Source organism: Epinephelus moara, chromosome 19 (assembly GCF_006386435.1).
Source record: "Epinephelus moara isolate mb chromosome 19, YSFRI_EMoa_1.0, whole genome shotgun sequence".
NCBI classification, from domain to species: Eukaryota; Metazoa; Chordata; class Actinopteri; order Perciformes; family Serranidae; genus Epinephelus; species Epinephelus moara.
The window spans coordinates 25,209,483-25,224,779 of NC_065524.1; the positions used below are offsets into that span (position 1 = coordinate 25,209,483).

Sequence of the window (15,297 nt, forward strand, 5' to 3'; positions counted from 1 at the left end):
GCCTACCATTAACATTGAAAGAATCAACTTGTATTAGACTGACAGGTATCACAAATGACGCATTCAGCTCTGTAGTTAACACTTATATGTTGGATTTTGTTAGTTCAGGAGGTGTAAAACAAACAAAAAAACTGATGTGACTTTTGTGAAAATGGTTGTATCAACAGTTGCAGCATGCTGCTCGATTTTATTAATAATGGTACAAGTCTTTACTGCCACCTACAGGACCTGACAGAGCCACAATGAAAATGTAATGTCAAAACAGTCAAAATGAGGTGGAAGCAATTATTTAAAAAACTGAAAACAAAACAATGTTTATTTCACTGTTATATACACAGAAATTAAAATGGAAATTCAGCCATGTCAAATCAACACCATCACTGATGTCAGACTCCCCCGCCCACAACGGGTCAGTGTTTAAAACCAAGATTTAAATTTACAAACCAAATCTGCTGGTGTATATTTATTCTCAACTTAGCAGGCATTTGGCATCAGTGGAATCTGGACACAGACAGTAAACTGTACAGCTTCTCTACAACACCACTTCCTGTTCTTACATAACAGGTGACCTTGATCCAGTGCAGGGAAAAATCCCCCCTATTTGGATTTTTTGTTGTTGTTGTACTTGTACCTACATAATATATAAGAAAACTACATCAATATTTCAAACAATGGTGTGCAAGCAAATCCTTTCAAAGCTTTCTTTACTTGGAAAACGGAAATCATGTATAAACACAATGGAAAACACTGATACAGCTAGTATACAGTGGATTAATATATACAGAATATATCAGGTCATTGTGGCATTAGATGTCTGACGTTGTATTTTGATGTGTCATGGTACTGGGTCATTGGCTTGTCTGCAATACCACATGTTCCCACTCCCACCTTCCCATTGACGCTTTCTGGAGACGCAAATATGCTCCTCTTTACCTGGAAAACAAAACAAGGAAGGAAATGCCGTCATTAATGATTCAAAACATAGAACAATGGATTATAGGAGAACATCTACTATATATATATATATATATATATATATATATATATATAGTAGATGTATACACACACTACACACACACAATCTTCCTACAGCAATTCATGGACAGTGTGCAACTAGTTTCAAGTTACCTAGCCCTTCAGTCATGTACCGCACTGCAGTGTGAAGGGCACTGGGTAGATGAGCTAGTGGGTGGGCTTCACATCATATTGATTTTAAGAGATTCATGCAACTGTGTGAATTCACACTTTAGTTCTCCTTTCTGACTCTTTTTACCTGTTGTACTCAATTTTGATGCTACAAAGCAAAAAGGAAGGAGACATCTATGGGATAAAACCAGCGTGCACTGTTTGCACAATGCACTGTGGGCTTCCCAGCACTCTCCAAAAAAGATCCAGGGCTCTAACAAAAAAAAAAAAAAAAAAAAGGAAAAAAGTACCTGTCCTTTCTTGTTCTTTGAGTAGGCTTTGTTGTTGAACTGTTGCCACTTTGACTTCTGTTCCTCCCTCTCTTGCTCCAATTCCTTCATCCTCTGCACCTTCTTCTGTGCCTTCTTCTTCTTATACTCTCTCTGCTCTGCTATCTGCTCTTTCCTAGAAAAGACAGGGGAGAGAAACATTTAAAACCTGACCATGATGTAAAGAATCATGAACATAACATGTATGAAATACAAACATTAATGAGTTAAACATACAGTCACACATTGGGATTAATTCCTTCACTCATCGGTACATAAAAATCATCAGTCTTTGATGACACACGGTATTAATTTTTAAATCAGTCAACTAGAGACACAAAATTGCAGTTAGGCATATATTTCAGATCCAGGGCGCTGATGTAATTTCCAACCAGTAAGAACTAACAGAGCTAGTTGTCACAGGTGTTTGCTTAATTCTCAAACTGCATTACTTAATGTAAACTCAAAGTTTGAAAAACAGAATTTTTGGTGGATAGTTGAAGAGAAAACTAATTTCAAGATGGCTGCACAGTTCATGACTGGCAGTGTTCCCCTTCATCTAGACATCAAGGACTGATTGATCAAAAAAAAAAAACAAAAAAAAAAAAAACCCACATGCTGATTTTTTAACTTGTGTCTGAATCTGATATTTACACAAAATACATTATAGGGATTTTGCTAACACCAAAATCACCAATGTTATTACAGGTCAATATGAGGACAGCACAGTAGAGTGTTCACTGAATACTACTTCCCTCATTGGTGGCAGTTTCATAGAATTTAAAAGAGGGAGCTGCATACAATTAAATAGATGAGGGCTATTCACATATTGTTCAGAGGGTCACATTTTCAGAGAGCTAGGGGGCTGGACATTTTCCTGAGCTATTATTTTCATTATGTATGTACACTTGACACAACACCGCGCCACATTTCCAAAAGTTTTATTTTGCTACATTTGCAGTTCACATTTACTTTTGTTTGACATTTGTACAGCCTCTACTTACAACCTCAGTTGGCCTGTCCCCTGTGTAAACAAACCCGCAGTTCAGTCAAAATTTAACTGAATTTTTGTGACTTGACTGTTGGCCTCAGCTGGACATTTATGGCTTCCCAGTTGCACTGAGAATTTAATGGGGGGTTTTTTCCCCCTCAAATAGCTGGTTTTTGGCAAATTTTTTAAATAAGACATGTTGAGTAAATTGATTTTGATGGAATGTCACTATGTTAAGAACAGATTTGGCTACACTGTTTTGTAGGGCTGTCGGAAATGAGAAACTGTGATGATAGTTTCTGTTTTTACAGTTCCCAGCTATGATAATAGTGCAATTTTGGGGACTGTTAAAATACAAAACATGACTTTTAAACCCCCTTGCAGGATGTGGAGTTGAAGACAAGTGCACAGATGTGCTCTGATGGTCTGAAGATTTTATTGTGGCAAGATGTCAGTTATTCAACTGATTTTTTTCTTCTTCTGGATTTATATTTTAAAGAGAAAAAGTGACACTTGCACAGGGTAATGTGAATCCCAGTATTTTCCTTAAAAAGTTCAGAAGCAGGACGTAAGCAAAGGTTTATATGTATGCACATTAAGCGAGTTTCTGTTCATACCTTGATTTTGGCTTTAGACCGTCCTCGTCAGAGCGTTTCCCCTCCTCAGCTGGTCTGAGGTTCTGCAGAGGAATCACTTCAGCATTCCCGTACCCAGCAAAGGTAACTGCTGCAGTGCCGTTCTCCCGGTCTATCTCCTCAATCTCAGCCTCATACACCCTGCCAAAGAATCCCGTCTGTAAGCAGGTGAGTATGAGCCAAAGACTCAAGCTCTACTTCATAAGCAACACTTACACCAATATATCATTCTTAATGATAAGTGAATATGTGAGATGTGTGAGTTTAAGATATTCTTGGAGCATTTCCTATAGTAGCAAATACCTCAAGAATATACATTTCCCACAAACTGACTTTTGTCAGACATGCATGAAACTAAAATTACAGCTGCTTGTCTCTACACTTGCTTTAGGCAAATGCATTGAGGGAAAAAAAAACATACTGCTTGTTTTAATCTGCTGTCGTTGGTAAGCAAACACATAATATTCACACATTATTCCCAGTCACTTTGGATGAAAGCAGCAGCTAAATAAACAGTACGTGATGTAATGTATTTTAAGTCATGGTTCTTTTGAGTAAAGTTGTTCCTTGTAGGTTTTTCTAGCAGTATTTCTGGAAAGTTGAGATGTTTTAAGAGCAACTTATTAATATTCTAAGCTAAGTTGTCATCTACTCCTATACAGGCTGACAATATATTAACACCTCACAGACAACTCCTGAATTATCAGCAACTGTGAAATAATGTCAACACAGAAACAAAAAAGTAAAAATGAAGGCTTGCCGTGTGGATAATCTGGTTTAGTTGGATTAATCAGTGGGTGAAATCCTGTTTTACTGTACAAAAGTAAAAAGGAAAAAAACTGCTTCATCTTAAGAGACAAAGTGGACTCATTATCTTAGAACAATCAGTGAGATACTTTTGTCCAAAGCGACATCCAACAAAAAGACCAATGAAAAACAAATAAAATGGATGGACAGAACTTATCCAAAGAAACACTTCTCTAATGCAGATAAAGAACTCACACTGTAATGTTACAGGGCATGCAGTGGCACGTAATGTTTTCATGAGAAGAGGTTGGTGATACTCACTGTCCATCCTGATTCCACACAGCCATACAGTTGTCCCCCACTTTCCAGGCATGCTTCAGGGGCACTGTGTCTGCGCCATTGGTACTGGAAGCACTTTCAGTGGGCTGTGAGGTCAGGAGGTCTTTTGTCAAATCGATGACTTCCTGTAGAAGAAACGTAATCAGACATTCAAGCGTAGGCAAAGTTGGCCCCAGGAAAAATGTAGTTAGCAAAAGTATTGATAGTAAGACAAGAGAATGGGGCATTTTCAGTGAGATCATTGGCCAAACATGTTAAAGTTCTTCCTTCTATAAAGCACAGTGGAGATCACCTGTAATAGGCTATACTTCGCAATTCTCGGTTTGCAATTTAGACAGATAGGTTTGAAAATCGTTGTACTACATAATAGTGATACTAATTTGACTTTATCACTCAATAAATAATGGTACTTAAAAAAAAAATCTGATTTGCCTGCAAATAAGGATGCATGTTCATAAAATTAAAAAAAATACATTTCACAATATAAAGTTATCCTGCAAATCTATGGAAGCAAAGACAGACCAATGATTTGATTATTCCTGGCAAATGAACTCATAGTAGGAACATTTTTGTAAGCAAACCTAAATACATTAATGTTGATTAAATTATACACATCTCAAAAACTTAAGAGTGGACTTCAGACTGATAGTTTTCAGAGTAAAACAATTTAATGTTATAAATCAGTGGTATCTATTTGTAAACAATGTGTACTCACTAGTAATTAATTCTAACGATTAAGTATTCAACTGCTTATAAAAGGGAAGTTATTACAGTTTGTACTTTCTTACCAATCCAGCAATGACAGATACGCTCCTTATCACATTCACGCAGTCACACACAAACCTGTAAGTCTTTCTGAAGTTTGAGGAGGTCTTCATTATCTGGGTCGGTGGATAAGGCAACTTCTACTTGCTGTAGCTGAGCTTTATAGCTGCTCAACTGTTTCACCAAGTCGTCCGACATCTGTGTTGACAAAAAGAACACCGTATTCTAGAAACGTTGGCTAGCTGTATTAGCATGACAAGCTAAAGGTAAACATATTCAGTTAGCGAGCTTTTGAATTACAATGATCTAATTTCACAAAATACTCGTATGATGAGTATTTGATGCGAGTAAGTGTAGCCTGGGTCTACTCAAAACCTTACGTTAAAGGAAAAACATGATATGTCACAACATTCCCGTTAGCTTAACGCTAAAACGGTTAGCTATATCCCTCGGCCCTCTTTCGTCGACGTATATTTGACGTACGACGGCTAATGCTAGCAACAAGAGGCCGATGGGCAAGCATAAACAAATAAAACATAGGTTATCTTACCTTAGTATAAATGTTCTTGACCGATAAATACCGCAAGCATTCAAATCTCAAGTCGACGATTTGCCAAACCGAAAGGTGAAAAGAACAACAGTGTGCGTTCCCTTCTCTCGTACACAAATAGCCAACCGGAAGTTCGCGAAAAGAAATCTCGCGATAACAGGGAAGATCAACTCAAGCACAAAGCAGAACGGCTCTTTAGCGCCCCCAGCGGCAGTACTCATAACAGCATCTTCAGTCTGCTGATCATTTTACAACAAAAAACATTATTTTGTTTTTCTGAACTGACAAGATCATTGTGTCGTTAATTGAGCAAACAAGAGCAGGCTTTTTTTCATAGAAACTGTTCTCAGAATTCTGACGTAATAATTTCGTTAATTCAGAAAAACAGGGCCACTATTTTTTTTTTGAATCTCATACTGGAAATAATATAATTAACATGCAAGTACAATGTCTCCTGCGACTAAAGCCATACCATGTGACTTATGGTTGGTATGTGATTTTAAAAAAAAGGTTTAGATAATAATGTGTTTTTATTTTAAAACAAATGCTACTTTTTGACCTCAATCCTGATTTCACACAGGATTTTCCAAACTGGGGACCAGCACATCCCAAGAGGTTGCACGATGAATCTAAGGGGTCATGGGATCATTACTGGACCGAGAAACCAATAGCTTGCTCTGATAATTGCCATTTTCTTAAAATAATACTGCCCTTTAAGAAGTATTGCATCACACAGTCTGAGGGGGGAAATTGTGTTAGAAGGCCCACAGCTCATATTCTGCATTTACAAGACATAGTCACGTGCAAAAAAACGTTGGCAACCATTGTCATATCACCCTGCTAGATAAATCATAGGTGTGCCTCTCTCTTCAAACAATATATGTGTAGCAAAGCTGTGCTAAAACAACACATACTAGACTTTGTACTTTAGTATGGACATCAGATGACTAGGATGTAGCACAGAGATGCCTCAGAGCACTAAGACTCAAATATATCTCCTTATGGAAACCAAATTACTACTCATAATAAATTACTATCAGTAATTTATTATTGTAAAAGGTGTGTGCTGAGTTATAAACAGAATCATATAACAATCTTGAAGTAGATAACTAGCAATGCATGCTGGCCGGCGTGCTTTAAATTACTTTGTGGTAGATGGTAAAACAATGCAATGGAAATTTGTAGTTGGAGTGCTCCAGAAATAAAAACTACATTGTCACAAGCATCACAGTCACCACAACAAAAACTCTTGACACCAGTGTATCCTATAATCTGGCACACATACGGTATTGTGAATAATAAGTGTAATCTTGCTTGGAGATGTCATGCAGCAGCATTTTGTTGCATAGCAGTTTACCAGAATTTAAAGAAAACATAAAAAATACAGATAACATTTCTTTATCTAATGTCTAAGCACATTCACTGTGACTTAATCTACTTTGTTATCCGGAAAGAAAATTTAGTCCAGCAGAAATTTTAATCTCCTGTAAATGTACTGCTCTTACTCTTGCACTTCTAGTAACTGATCTCTTCAGCAATTGGCTCCGATCCTCTCTACAGACTCAGGTATTATTTCAAGCTATTTTTCTCTCAGGATATATCTGAACATTTTCTTCATAAAGTACAACTGCAGAACCACAAAGAGTGTACTCTTAATCCACTGTAATTTAATAAACTGCAGATATTGCCTCTATATATCAAAAAATATTGTTAATGTCATCATCAGCCAATGGTTTCAGGGTCTGGGAGCAACACCAAGTTGCTTTTAAATCTCCAGCAGCAGATGAGCTCCGCCCCTTCCCGATCTCACTGAAGTGGAGCCAGCGTCACAGATCCTCTACGTCAGATCAAGCCCATATAAAAAGATGTTCTCTCCACTCCAGCCACAACAGATGACAAGGTCTGCCTGAGCCAGCACTATCTGCAATGTAAATCTGTTTTATGAAGTGTCTTCCAAGGGACTTATCTGCAAATTTTTATCCCAAAAGGTTAGTGAATGAAGAATTTTGTAAGGATAGATCTAATTTTTTTAAATGATCTGATGTGGGGAAACTGGGAATAAATTAAGTTCCCTTTTTGCCTCTCACATTGTTTTGTCTTTTTAATATAGAAGAACATTGCTCTTAATTTTTCTCTGTTGGTGTTTTTTCCCCACTGACAAAGAGGAAAGAAGCACAGATTTCTTTCAAAAAAAAAAAAAAAAAAAGTCATGAACGAAACGAAGAGACTCAATTCTCTGATGCTGTGCTCTTGAAAGGATGATATTAATAGACTGCTGGCTGCACAGCTTCCGAACCTCTTAAAAGAGCACTGTTTCGACACCACAGCTCATCCTGATGGGTTGTCTTAACTTCACCAGCGGAAATGAGACTTTGCCTGGCAGGCACCCTTTCACTGTGCAGACCTCCGTGCCTTTAACGATCCTGGTGGGTATCCTTATCCTGCTGACTGTGTTTGGCAATGTCATGGTAGTAATTGCTGTCATCACGAGCCGAGCCCTGAGAGCACCTCAGAACTTGTTTTTAGTCTCTCTGGCATGTGCAGACATCCTGGTTGCCACCTTAGTGATGCCATTCTCCTTAGCGAATGAACTGATGGGCTACTGGTACTTTGGTAAAGTGTGGTGTGAGATCTACCTGGCTTTGGATGTGCTCTTCTGCACCTCGTCAATCGTTCATCTGTGTGCCATCAGCCTGGACAGATACTGGTCCGTCACTCAAGCCATTGAGTACAACCTGAGGAGGACACCGCGCAGGATTAAATGCATTGTCTTGATAGTTTGGGTGCTGGCGGGCATCATTTCTTTCCCTCCGCTCATCACGATGAAAAAGGACAAGGGTAAAGTGGACAGCCCTGAATGTAAAATTAATGAGGAGAAATGGTACATCATATTCTCCAGCATTGCCTCTTTCTTTGCACCCTGTGTCATCATGATTATGGTGTATATAAGAATATACCAGATTGCCAAGAAAAGAACAAGAGCCCTGCCAGGTGAGAGGCAGAAAGAATATGGCAGCCCAGAAGACGCAAAGTGTGGTATTGACCCCCTGGAGAGAAAGGACACAGAAGGGAGGGAGGTGGAAGAGGGAGAAGGCAGAGAGATGAACGGGCTAGACGTGGAAGAAGAACCCTCCTCGTCTGATGGGACTGACACCATCCTATGTTCCCTGAAGAAGAAGAGGGGCATGAGAACAACCAAAGTGGCTCAGGTGAAGCCTGGAGAGTCCTCTCCAAAGCCAGAGGCGCAGCCCTGCGTGAGAACGAAAAAGTGGAAAGGGAGGCAGTACAGAGAGAGGCGCTTCACCTTTGTCCTGGCTGTGGTCATGGGAGTGTTTGTCCTCTGCTGGTTCCCCTTTTTCTTCACATACACGCTCACTGCTGTGTGTGACATCTGCTATGTCCCTGAGACGTTGTTCAAAATGTTTTTCTGGTTTGGTTACTGCAACAGCTCACTAAATCCTGTTATATACACTATATTCAATAACGACTTCAGGAGGTCTTTTAAAAAGATTCTTTGTAAAAGGGACAGAAGAGGTTTATAAGTACGATTTTTATGTATGCATTTCATTTTTGTTCATCTACACTGAGGCACCAAACAGTGTAAATATCACATTAAACATGTATTAAATTATATTTATTGAATATTTGAAAAAAAAAAAAGTAGCATGTTTTCCTTTTGTTTTTTAACATTTCATGTACTTCCACATCAGTAAATGTTTATAATATGAAATAATGCAAAAAATATATAACGTGCAGTTTGTCTTACAGCTAGTATTACACTCAAACAACCTGTTACACTGTATAACTGTGACAACATGGATGATACATTTTCCACATGTGCATGCTCATTTTTAATAGTATCTAAATGTGTCAGTCAACTTCCAGATATCATCTCTCATGGTAGAGTGTTTACGTTTTAACCTTTAAAATATTTAAAGACCAACTGACAGTGATATAGTGATTTAGACACGGAAAAGAGAAACTACTGCACATTACGTCTGAGACAAAACTGCGACAGTGACAATAATATTATTAGTAACACAAAGGCAGACCTCTTCAGGCTCACGTCAAACTTCAATGATCAAATTGACAGATCATACTGTAGTGCAAGGAACACTATGTTCAAGTTTGTTGTGCAATATGCTACAAATACTGTAATCCACTGAAATGTCAATAGTTTGTAAACAAACACGGCCTATAATTTCATTATGACTGAAAACTGAATCATGTGTTCATGACAGTTATTATTCTGCAAGAGAAATAAAATGCCAAAATGATGCACATTATTTGGAAAGTGAGCCTCTCTCTGTAATTTACCATAAATAGTATCACAAATTTTAAAAAAAGACTGTTCATCTTTGTACAAGAGTACGATAGCAAGAGCATATGAAAGCAAATTCTACCCCACAAGATGCTATCCCCATACCACCAACAATTTCCTCCTCTTATAACAAGCTCGAGAACATGACAATTATATGAAAAGAAAATTACGCCTAGGAGGTACGGGTGGTGCAACAATACTGAATGAAGTTTATCATGAATTATAGCCCTGCATATCAGGATATCATTAAATCATCCCCTGGAGTCAAACAAAAACTGTGCAGCGATAGAAATATGAGTGGCTGCTGCAAATTACACTGTGAGGTTAATAACCACACAAGCTTATCAATGTGCTGTACTCCTATAATAGGTCTGATATCAGTGTGACCCGTCTCTTCTCCTTATGTGGCACACAGTTAACGGTGCTATAACCTTACTTTACATCACAAATACACTTTTAGACCTGTCCTAAAGTTCACGCACCATCCATAATTGCTTTAACTCTGCAAATATTTCCACTAACCACCTCTCAGAGATTCCCATGACTTGTTCTCTGGTGTTTTCGGATTCCTGTGGTACACATGTTTGGGTTCAACCATGCCTCTGAGTCTTAAAATATGACATACTTTGCTTACCACAAATGGTACACTATAGACCTACTGCATCGCTGATAGAGTTCCCACGAACAATCTGTCACGAGAAATATCAGAAAATATTTGTATTTGAGGCTTTGTGGCCATCAACATTTATGCAAGACAAAGTTATTTCCCCAAGCGAGGCTTTGTGAGGACTGATGCTGACAGTTGGTATCAGTATCTTTAAACTGTATGAGCACTGCCATAACAGCAGTTATTAAGTTACTGAAATTAAATTGACTTTTATAGTTTTTGGAATCATTTAAGTAGATCTTTATATTGATACTGAGCAATCAACATTATGTAACATTTAGTGCCATAAAATATTTGCAAGACAATCATTAAAATATCCCTACTTGGCCCTGATCCACGGTACATCAATGTGTCTTAAAGATTAAAATGCCGTCATTGCAATCTGAACGCATCCTTTAATTAAAACGACTCTAATGGAGTCCGTTGCTACGCTTGAGCAGCAGCGTGCATTACATTTTTAAAGCACATATTCTCTAAGCGACAGAGATTAAATGCCAAAATACCCATTACATTACTTGCCCAAAATGAATAATCAATAACAAGTAGAAATCTTAAAAATTCATCAAGACTTGGCAACATGTCATGATTAGTTTGTTCAATGTAAACCACAAAAACACTGGCGACATTTTGGATTAATTAGGTGTTACTGAAGGTTTTTTAAATGTATGTTTCAGTGAAATCTCATTTTCAATCTTCTCCGCCTCACTCCACATCAAGATAAATTATGCTTGGTTACAAACTGTAAACATTTGGTTACCATCGCTATTCTCTGCATGTATGCACACGCACATCCACTTTCACTGTCTGCTGAGACAATGATTTATTCCCCCCTCTAAAGGCCACTTCAGAGCGTCACGATTTATGTTTGTGACACAACAGCTTATAAAACTGTGCTTTATAAGCTGCTTCTGGCAGACGTTCCCACAACTTTCACACAGCCCCCCCAGTCGGTCTTCTCCATTTCCTTCTTGTTTCTCCAACCTACAGCTCAATAAGTGCTTTTTAAAGCTGCCGGTCATGTCTCTCCAAGAGGCTGGCGAACTTAGAGGCAATTAAAGACCAAAGCGAACGGACTGCATCCCAGACATCGAGACTGTCAGGGCAGGATTGCACAGAGTCAGACGGGGGCATCAGGACCATACTAACAAGTTTAAATCATAGCTATTGATGAATAGAGTGTTTTTAATTGAATGTTGGGTCATTCATTATGAATTGAGCACGATGCATCATGCACACTGGGGCAAACAATACTTCCTCCCTCCCTCATAAGGATGCCAGATAATCAAATAACAGTGTGAGGGATGTAAGCTGCAGGAAGCTCCTGTTTAATTTGCCTGGTGCAATCTCTGTCATTTTCTCTACTGCCTAATTTTACTCAATGAAAAGTCTCATTGTAACCTCTAGTTTTTAAGTGTGTTTAATGTATGTAAATAAAATAGCTGTCAAAGTAAGCAGAAGATGCTTGTATTTTTCAACCATCAGTGTGAAAACTGAAAATATGGGTGTTTTCTGAATGACTTGCCGTGCCATTTTTTTCTGCCTGCTAAGACTGGACCCATTAGAGGGCCCATTTTGATCTCCAGTCCTTGAGAAAGAGATTATTGTGTCATTATTTAGGATCAGCTAGTGGTTTCTTTTATTTTCTTAGCTTGTCAAAAAAGCAAAACATGCTCTTCTGGAGGGGGCTTAAGAAGACCCCTGGGAAATGAGGACCCCACTGTGGGTTAAGAGAGCCAAAGTGCATGGATAATGTGGAATTGACTCAATATGTCACATGTAACAAATGGAAGTTTGTTCTTTGGGACGACCTATATTCTCTTTCCTCGTTCATGCTTTCATTTTATCATATCTAACCTCTTCTTTGTCTCTAGATACAACAGAGATTATCTGTTCATTTTGAGCATATTAAAATCTGTTTAACAAGATGTTCTGAACTTCTCTGACTTGTTTTGTAGCAACAAGTGCCATTGGGTATACTGTAATGTAAGTGTGTGTGTGTGTGTGTGTGTGTGTGTGTGTGTGTGTGTGTGTGAGAGAGGAAAAGAGAGGGGCCAATAGAGTGAAAAGGTTAAAGGCTGAGCTGCTGTGAACATTCCCCGAATATCGGTCTTACTTGTTTGCCTTAAATGTGACAATGACCTTAAAGTCTGTCACAATACGTTAAAATTTAATAGAAACTCAAACAAGTTTGAAAACATCGATTCTTCTTGCTCATCATCATCAAATGTAGAGATAATCTGCCCTCTGTGAAACTCCCAGCATCATCTACAGCAATGCTTTCTATGCTCCGCAGTGAATCCTCATTGATAACAAATTAAGTTCTGGCAAATCTCCTGCCCCTGGACACCATAATTCTTCCTTAGCCATCTTGTCCTGTCTGTGCTATCGATCGTATCCAATTCAAGTCTGGCCTACTCTCCTCCTCGTGCACAAGTTTCTGCACAGCAACCCCCGCCCCACCCACATGCTCCTGGATGATGTCAGCTACACATCCACACATCCACACACACACACACACACACACACACACACACACACACACAAAGTAAACACCAACTCCTGATAGAGCTTACTATGATTGTACTTTATCCGTCCCCACCAGCCAGCTGTTGTGGACAGCAATACATCCCTCAGTATGCTGTCAATTAACATACACCTACACACAGAAAGAGCAAGCTGTATCACACCATCAACTAGGGCATCTCTATTGGCTCTCCGTTTCACGCTTGGCATCTACTGCAAGGGTGTTTACATCGTTATTTTTTGTCATGGTCTCAGGCAACAAGGCAAACAAACTGACTACTGTCATGGAATCATCATGCAGATAAAGCAGAGTCAATATCTAAAGTTTTTACTTGCAGTAAAAATATTTTGAAGGGTGTCAGTGACAGTTTGCAAATGACTTTCTGCATATTTGCAGATGAAATCCAATTTTACAGGCAAGATAATATACTGTGTGTTTTGTAAATAAAAGATTAAAGGCCAACATTAATTGTGTGTTGCTACATTTGTAAAACTCCACAAAATGAATACAAGGCAATATAAGCAAGAGTAAAGCACACTCTGACTTTGCATTTATTTTTGACATGACTTTGATTGGACTCTAACTTAAATATTATGCAAAAAATAATACTTTCATTTGAATGTTATGGGTATAGTATCATCTTTGGGGATAGGTTTGACAGATGGATATTTGATAGATATTTTTCAAGCATAGTAGTTATAGGAGCCTTCCCTGGTGTAAAATGTATCTCCAGGACAATTAGCATCCCACATTCATTTTACACCAGGGACCGCTCCCATAGAAGTGGATGGTATAATGGTCCTGCTTTGGCACAATAGCATGTGACCAAATTACAATTATAAATAGTAGTGGCTGCAATCTGTCTAAATGGGCAGATTTATTCCTTTTCACACATATATGATTACTACTATACTGCCTATATACTATACTATAGTAAAGCCCTAATGCAGGGCGGCAAACATACGGCCCGTGGGCCAGAAAGGGTCCAACCTGGCCTACTGGATGACTCTGCACACCTGATATTGATACACTTGTGAAGGCTAGGATTGTCAGGTTTAAACAGTAGCCCCTTTTACACTGCCAGATTTTCGGCGAATGTTGGGCAGTTTTGCCGGCAAGCTGCGAGCTTTTAGACACACAGAGCCAGATTGCTGAGTTGATCCGAGGTGCCCAATTTTCCGCAAACACATTGGCGGAACCTTTTTGGTTTAAAAAGAATGAGGCGCTCTTCCGCCACGAGAGGGGCTGTTGATGACTTGTGGGAGGAGCTGTTGATGATGCCGTACGTGTGACCCACTGGTGGTGGATAAACAGGAAACAGCTGATAGCAGGAATTAGCAGCTAGTACTAGCAGCAAGAGGGAAATGCAAACCTGACATACACTACAATAAAGATGAGCAACTGGGGAGACAAAGAATTGAGCGCCCTCCTTGTCCTCGCAAACGAAGAGGCCATTAACCGCCGAATGACGGGGACGTGAGGGACGGGCCAACTTACAAGAGAATCGCCGAAGGACTGACCAGCCGCGGTTTCTCTCGGAGCAAGGCTGTTTACGTCACACACTGAGGTACACGTTTTGTTACTTGCTCACGCCCCCCATTGCCCCGAAAAAGGCGCATTCTGTATGAACAAAAGTAGGCAGGCGGCATTTTGCTGCACTCCCCGATTTTGTTTTTATACTGCCAATGCCGAACGAAGACTGATTGGGCTTTCCTGCAAATTTGCACAGTTCCTGTTTAAAAAGGGCTAGTGAGTAGATACTTCATCTAAAATGCTGCCTCAGAGGCTTCTCTACCCTGACAAGAATACAGCTCTCTGAAATAACAATGAATATTTCTGTGTTCAGATTTAAAGATACTGAACATTGTGCAACATGTTTTAACCAGCAGCTTCAGTACAAAATATTCTGCATCAGACTTCTATCTTAAAACAATATGGCAGGGGATGACTTCATCTGCTGCTTCAATAACTGTCACTTTAGTGGAAAATTATTAAAAAATGCACATGTAATAATAGTGAGTAGTTGCCTGACTGAATGTGGAAAAACCAAGACATACTGTTGAATTTGCACATATCTTTCGTAGGATATCGCAGACGGTAAATGGATGAACATTTTCAGAATATTTTTTTTTACACTAAAAAAGGGAAAAATCGAAGGGGTTGTTAGTTATTGGTTATTATGTAGTGGTTTTACTGATTCGGCCCACTGAAGATCATACTGGGCTGTATGTGGCCCCTGAAATAAAATGAGTTTAACACCCCTGCCCTAATGCCATTTGATGTGTGGATGCAGATGAGTGTGTT

At 39.0% G+C, this 15,297-nt stretch overlaps 2 protein-coding genes across 2 annotated transcripts; one reads left to right on the top strand and one right to left on the bottom strand.

Moving 5' to 3' along the window:
* Positions 1-155: 155 nt before the first annotated feature.
* smndc1 (survival motor neuron domain containing 1) lies at positions 156-5,595 on the bottom strand. The gene is made up of 6 exons (XM_050071628.1): positions 5,482-5,595; positions 5,010-5,129; positions 4,149-4,291; positions 3,063-3,221; positions 1,437-1,590; positions 156-933 (listed from the first exon to the last, which is right to left on the bottom strand). The coding sequence occupies exons 2-6, from the start codon at positions 5,127-5,129 to the stop codon at positions 796-798; spliced, it is 714 nt and encodes a 237-aa protein (XP_049927585.1). The 5' UTR covers positions 5,482-5,595; the 3' UTR covers positions 156-795.
* A 1,836-nt stretch (positions 5,596-7,431) lies between these two features.
* On the top strand, positions 7,432-9,023 carry LOC126406989 (alpha-2A adrenergic receptor-like). The gene has a single exon (XM_050071626.1). It carries the CDS (start codon positions 7,818-7,820, stop codon positions 9,021-9,023), a length of 1,206 nt encoding a protein of 401 aa, XP_049927583.1. The 5' UTR covers positions 7,432-7,817.
* Positions 9,024-15,297: the final 6,274 nt, after the last annotated feature.

Excerpts from the sequence above, each read along its gene's own strand:
- LOC126406989 (XM_050071626.1), top strand. The coding sequence starts at position 7,818 with ATGGGTTGTCTTAACTTCACCAGCGGAAATGAGACTTTGCCTGGCAGG.
- smndc1 (XM_050071628.1), bottom strand. The coding sequence starts at position 5,129 with ATGTCGGACGACTTGGTGAAACAGTTGAGCAGCTATAAAGCTCAGCTA. Across the intron at positions 3,222-4,148 it reads GTGTGGAATCAGGATGGACA|GGTGTATGAGGCTGAGATTG; the intron begins GTGAGTATCACC and ends ATTCTTTGGCAG. Across the intron at positions 934-1,436 it reads CAAAGAACAAGAAAGGACAG|GTAAAGAGGAGCATATTTGC; the intron begins GTACTTTTTTCC and ends TTTGTTTTCCAG.